Source organism: Amblyraja radiata, chromosome 29 (assembly GCF_010909765.2).
Source record: "Amblyraja radiata isolate CabotCenter1 chromosome 29, sAmbRad1.1.pri, whole genome shotgun sequence".
NCBI lineage: Eukaryota > Metazoa > Chordata > Chondrichthyes > Rajiformes > Rajidae > Amblyraja > Amblyraja radiata.
The window spans coordinates 2,456,526-2,463,475 of record NC_045984.1 but is presented as its reverse complement, the minus strand read 5'-3'; the positions used below and the strand labels follow the sequence as shown (position 1 = coordinate 2,463,475).

Below are 6,950 nucleotides of genomic sequence, written 5' to 3'. Positions count from 1 at the left end.
ATTTGACAAAGTGCTACATAAAAGGCTGCCGCATGAATTAAAAGCCCCTGGTATTGCTGGAAGTTAGAATGGATTGGAAAATTATCTGTCTGGTAGAAAACAGAGAACTGGAATAAAGAAGACCTTTACAGATCAGAGGGTGATAAACGGTTGCGAACCACAGCGATCAGTTCTTGGCATTCAATTGTCACTATTTACATCAATGGGTTGCATGCTCAGCCCCCTGCTCTATTCACGCTATACACACGCCTGTGTAGCCAGTCTATGTTGACACAGTTCGAACTCCATTTCCGAGCTTGCTGAAGACACCACCTTGGATGAATTCAAGATGACAATGAGTCGGAGTATAAGAGGGAGATTGATCGACTGATCAAATGGTGCCAGAATAACCTTTCTCTCAATGTCAGTAAGACCAAGGAACTGATTGTGGACTTCGGAAGAGGAAGGCCGAGTACCCACAAACCTGTTTTCATTGACAGGACACTGGTAGAGATTGCCAAAAGATTCAAATTCCTGGTTGTGCATATCTCTGAAGCCCTGCGCTGGACCCAGCAAATTGATGCAATCGTAAAGAAAGCCCATCAACGCTTTTACTTCCTTAGAAGATTGAGGAGATTTGGTATGTCAGCAAATACTCTCTTGCATGTGTACAGAAGAGAACATGTTGACTGGTTGCATCTTCGACTGGTTCCGTAACCGGAATGCACAGGAATGGAGAAGATTGAAAAAAGTGGTGAAAACTGCCCAGTCCAACACGGGTTCTGAAGTCCCCACCATCGAAACATCGACAAGAGTCGCTGCCTCAAAAAGGCAGCCAGCATCATCAGACACACGCCACGCTGACCACAAACTAATCTCACTCCTGGCATCTGGAAGAAGGTACAGTATAGGAGCCTGAAATCTAACGTCCAGATTCAGGAGTAGCTTCTTCCCTCCAACTATCAGGCTATTAAACAGTACACCCTCCAAAAAGGCTATGAACTACATAGACTTGGGGGCATTATTTTTGACTGCACTATTATTGTTCATTTGTCTACTTTTTCATATATATACTGAACTTTTTTGTTTGTTTATTTTTGGTTTTACAGAGTACTATGTTTACATACCAGTTGTGTTTCTGCAATTAAGAATTTCATTGTTCCATTTGGGACATATGACAATAAAACTTGACTTGGAGGAAGGAACAGTATTTAAGGTATCCAAATGTGATAATATTACGAAAATAGTTGCAGGGACATGTTCTGATAAGGATACTGTGGATTGAGATGATGGAAAGAAAGACTGGTTTCTCCAGTTTAATATCGGCGAAATGCAAGGTCACGCACTTGTGTAAAATAAATCAAAAGGCAGATTATTATCTAAGTGGCGAGAAACTGCAAGTGATTAAATCAGTATTCCTCGTATGTTGCAAAACATACTTGGCTAATAAAGTATGATGATTATTATTAGTACAGAGTGTTGTATGTGTAAAAATTGCACTAGTACAGTATGTGTTCTAGTGCATGAATGCTAAAAGCTAGTAGGTAGGTTCAAAAAGTAATTCTTGCTTGCTGCAGCACAGCAGAATATTGTAGGCATAAATACAGATCAGTGTGTCCATATGCCATAGAATATATGTATACACACATAAGTAAACAGATAAAGTGCAATAGGCTGTTATAGTTCAGAGTTTGTTTGAAGTTGTGCTTAATAGTGGTTTGAAGTTGTGTTTAATAGTCTGATGGCTGTGGGGAAGAAGCTGTTCCTGAACCTGGATTTTGCAGATTTCAGGCTCCTGTACCTTCTACCTGATGGCAGCGGAGAGATGAATGTATGGCCAGGATGGTGAGGGTCCTTGATGATGTTGGCAGCCTTTTTGAGGCAGCGACTGTGATAGATCCCCTCAATGGTAGGGAGATCAGAGCCAGTGATGGACTGGACAGTGTTTACAACTTTTTGCAGCCTTTTCCGCTCCTGGATGCTCAGGTTGCTGTACCAAGCCATGATGCAACCGGTCAGCATGCTTTCTACTGTGCTCCTGTAGAAGCTCGAGAGAGTCCTCCTTGATATACTGACTCTCCGTAATCTTCTCAGGAAGTACAGGCGCTGATGTGCTTTCTTTATGATTGCAACAGTGTTCTGGGACCAGGAGAGATCTTCGTAAATATGCTTGCCCAGGAATTTGAAGGAGGGGGGGGGGAGAAGTAGGAGGGGGGGAGAAGGAGGAGGGGGGGAGAAGGAGGAGGGGGGGAGAAGGAGGAGGGGGGGAGAAGGAGGAGGGGGGGAGAAGGAGGAGGAGGAAGGGAAACGGAGGAGGAGGGGGGGAGGAGGAGGAGGGGGGGGGAAGGAGGAGGGGGGGAGGAGGAAGGGCGGAGGAGGAGGAGGAGGGGGGAGGATGGAGGAAGGGGGAGGGAGGGGCGGGGGGAGGATGGAGGAGGAGGGGAGGGGGAGGATGGAGGAGGGGAGGGGGGAGGATGGAGGAGGGGGGGAGAGAGGATGGAGGAGGGGGGGAGAGGACGGAGGAGGGGGGGGGAGGGGACGGAGGAGGGGGGACCTCCCCATGTCGACCTCCTCAGCCGGGGTCGCCATGGCGACGACCTTTCACACGGAGGCTGCCAGCTCTATAACGAGTCACATCCGCCCCTCGCGTCATGTCCGGTGACGAATGCTCTTGTGTTTGCTCATCGCCAGAAATGGAGGAGAAGGATATGAGGAGCTGAGACGGGAGCGGCTCGGACGCCACAGAGTCGCCGCTCGCTTTCCCCTCTCCCCCGGCCGCCTGCGCCCATCGACATCGGGAGGTGGCAGTGCCACAGCCCGGATCGCCCGTCCGACCCCAGGCTCCCCGCCGGTCCCACGGCCCGGCCCCGCCATGAACGGCCTGTCGCTCAGCGAGCTCTGCTGCCTCTTCTGCTGCCCGCCCTGCCCGAGCCGCATCGCCGCCAAACTGGCCTTCCTGCCCCCCGAGCCCACCTACGTGGCGGTGGCCGACGAGACGGGCTCCTGCTGGACCTTGCGCTTCACCGAGCGGGCCGAGTGGCAGTATGGCCAGAGAGAGCTCGATTGCACCGACATCTTCCTCACCCGAACCAGCCGGGGAAACAGGATCGCTTGCATGTTCATCAGATGCTCTCCCACCGCCAGGTACTTTGACCAAGGCTGCAGCAACAGCAAAAAATCATTCCCCCCCCCCCCCCCACGCTCGGCAGAGATTCGCATCTTCTAGGGGAACGGGGCAACTGATCGCCAGTTGAGAAGTCTGTGAACGTAATGATAACAAAAAGGTTCACGGTCTTAAGATATTTTTTAAGAAGGAACTGCAGATTCATGGTCTTAAGGTTCACGGTCTTAAGTTTTAATGGTTTGAAACTGGGAGGTAACTGGTAAACCAGTTTGAACATGGAGAGAAAGCTCAGTGTTACAGATAGTGATCTTACTGATCTGATGATGCTTAGTAAGATCAGAGCAAAAGAGTTAACCGCTGTTCTAGTTTAGATATGACGGGTAAGTAAGTTCAGTGTAATAGATAGTCGTTGAATAGGCCTGAGGGTGGGGAACCACATCAGTTTAACAGTAATCAATGTACTGATAGAACCATGGAAATTATCGTGTGTAACAAACAACTGGTGTACATGCCTGCGAGTAAAAGATATGATCATTCTAAAAGATAATGAGTGCACAGGTCTTATGTTACCTGACGGGTAACAAAACGCAATTGGTGGACATTTGGAATTCTAACCCTTTACCATTGGATGAAGACTTTATGGCAAAGATCAGCTTTGCTCGGTATTTGCTTTATAGTATGTGATTTAGTCAATGGTTAATCACCACATTGATTACTGAGGACCTAAGAAGGGAAGAAGGTATTAGTAATATATTTGATATAATCTGCAGGGATTTGGTTTGATGAAGTTGTTTGAGGCAGGCTGGTTTAAAAAAAAAAGTAAAATTTCAATGAATATGGTAGTAAGCAAAAATTAACTTTTGATAGAATCTGCAAATTTTTTTTTTGATGGGGGTTTGCAGTGTTTGATTCTTTGTATTTTTTCGGCACTTATCAGAAAATAGGAATTGATTCAAAGAATCAGATGATTCATAAAAATTGTCCATCTGATTGTTCAAAACATATTGGTGGGTTGATACCAACCCATGAAAGTAAGTTATCAAAGGAATTTAGGTTTGAGAAATGTACTAATGCATTTTGATATGGAGCATACGAGTCCGGAATATAGAAAATATGAACATAAATGGGAAATGTAGATCAGAAGGATTTTGCATGTTTTCAGATCTCTGAATGTAACATGGAAAATCAATAAATTGGTAAATAAAAATTAAAGAAAAAATAGCAAATTCTTTCCTTTATTGAGTGAGACATAAGAGTGCCAGGGTAGTGCTTCTATTGTGTAAAACACTTACTCTGTTTCAACTGGAGTACTGCATTAAATGTCCTATGATGTGGTGGATCCAGCGCTGATTTATGGGGAAAGGTTAAATTAAGATAGTTTTGGAGCAGACTAGGTGGTTTAGTGGAAGAGTACATCATTGTGGGAGCTGTATAGTGGATGGAAATTAATAGCTTAGCATGTAATCATTAAATTATACTTACATATATTATATATACAATTAAATAATTGGTAAAATCATTAGAAGATAATTGAATGAACACAATCACAGCTTTCTGAGGATTTTGAATACTGCTTGAAGTGGTTGAGGGCAGGCCGAGACATAATGCTGGAGTAACGCAGTGGGTTAGGCAGCAACTGGACTGGGTAAGGAGTGGAGAGCAGAAACAGGCACAGGAATTTGCTTTGTTTAAAAATAATTAAATATTATTTTAACTTTGAGCCAAGAGTTGGGTAGTGGGAGTAAACTGGATGGCAATTAATTTTGGCTGATATGGGATGTCTTAATAGCTCAAATATTAATTTGCCATATATCTGGACTTCTAGTAATCTGGGTGGAACAATGAAGAGAAAAGGCAATGTTGAAGGGTCCTGACCCAAAACAGCTTGGTAATTTCCTTCCATAGATGCTGCCTGACTTGCTGAGTTTTTCCAGCAGTTTCTTTTTGTGCCATGTCACTTATAGCTAGATTGCAGTTCTACCAATACTAATGTACACATCTTCGTCCAAAGGTTAACACTGATGTAATAGATAACCAAGGTTCAGGACAGGTATGCAGAATATTATCAATACAACACATTGCTGTTGAACTGATCTAGCATACAGAATTAAATAATGCATCACGCTTGAAAATACATCAGGATTGCTCATGAGCTTGCTTATATTGCTGATGTAATCAAATGACAATACTGTGATATCCCCTAGCACAAATGTGATTCATTAAATCAATGTCCAAAAAAGTTATAGTGACTGAAAGCAGCTAAATGAATATTACAGTTAAGCATTAATTTTAATTGTAATCTTCTGAAGTATGTTATATGATTGCTTGTTGAATATACCTAAACGTCAAGCTTTCTATTCCAAAAATTGAATTGGGATCTACAAGGTCAGTTGGCTAGGTTAAGATAGACCAACATAATGTTTTCTATATCTTTGCTAAAATTCCTTGTTGTGTGTTGTGATTTAGTGGGTCTTGGTGCTTCAGAGGAAAAAAGTTTTTTATGAATAGTTTGATGGGTTTCTCACATATCTTGGTCATTATTCCATCTAAACCTGGCTAATCATTTGTAGAGGAGCAATCGAACCTTGCATGTCCCTGTCCTTTGCTGCTGCATAAATCTGTTGTTGTCTGAAAGTTATTTTTAGAAAATGATGACATAAAACAAGTTCACTTCCATTTTAAATCCATACAATACCATGACAATGTGAGGATATGCAGTGTTGGAAGGTTTATAAACATGACTGTCAGGTAATGCAGTCCTCAAGTTGCATTTATTATTGAGTTAGTTATGGTTCTGATTGATTTGTTTGAATAGCAATACTCAGTGATGTTCAGTAAATTAATTTGAAAATGTGCAATATGTATTCTGAGAAACAAAACCGGGCAGAGTTTGTTAGACTTAATCCAATTCTCAGAATAAAATTATTATAAAGTTACTTTCTGATGGAAATTAGTACACATAATCAACTGTTACAGATAGTTTATTGGTTTGCCTACAAATGGTGTCCTTTGAATGACCAAAGTTCCTCCATGTTAGGTTCTTGTGTATTAAGATGGAAGCTATCCCAACCCAGCCCCATGATTAAACTATGCTCATTTCATTCAGTCATTGCTTTGAAACATTGTATGGTAATTGAATCAAGCTTTCCTAAATTTAAAAAAAATCATACAATTGGCATTTAAATGCAGAAAGGGATCTTTTGTGTGTCCATTTATGCTTATTTGAAAATGTTGAATTGATGAATGGACTTGAATGAATTGTCAAAGATTTTATAGTTGGATAGTATCATTGGCAAAAAGCGTTCAACCATTGCTCTTCAGTGATGTTCTTTCAAAGATGTATCAGTTCTCTTGAAACTCAGACATGAGAAAAGCTTCAGCTGGTATCTTCAGCAATAGTCACCATCTTAAATTAATGAAATCAACAATTCCTTAATTTTTTTCCTAAAGGGTAATTCTGTCTTTCCTAGAATGTCCAGGGCTAATCTTTTAAAATGCACAAGATGACTATAAGCAAGAAGAACCTGATCAATGGTAAATGTGGCAAAATGACCAGAAATTGGAAAGATTTTAATTTATTTGCATTGATTGATGGGAATTTCATTGATGGGAATTTCAATTAAATTAAGCATTCCTTAACGTCACCAAACCAAGATAGTTGGTTGTTGACCAACTCTGTACTCGTCAGTGGAGCTGCTGTAGATATGGTTGACAGCTTCAAATTTCAAGGCATCCATATCGCCAGCAACCTGACATGGTTCCTTCACACTGAGGCGACCGAGGAAGCGCATCAGCATATATCCTTTCTTGGGTGTCTGAGAAGACTCATCTTAGAACATAGAGCAGT

General features: G+C 42.2%; 1 protein-coding gene across 1 annotated transcript in view; it reads left to right on the top strand.

Moving 5' to 3' along the window:
- The first annotated feature begins 2,624 nt into the window (after nt 1-2,624).
- LOC116989248 (alpha/beta hydrolase domain-containing protein 17B-like) overlaps nt 2,625-6,950 on the top strand; it is an 80,023-nt gene continuing 75,697 nt past the window's right edge. Inside the window, exon 1 of the mRNA XM_033046441.1 lies at nt 2,625-3,123. Within this exon, the coding sequence (XP_032902332.1) occupies nt 2,645-3,123 (479 nt within the window). The 5' untranslated portion in view covers nt 2,625-2,644. The remainder of the gene's footprint in view (nt 3,124-6,950) is intronic.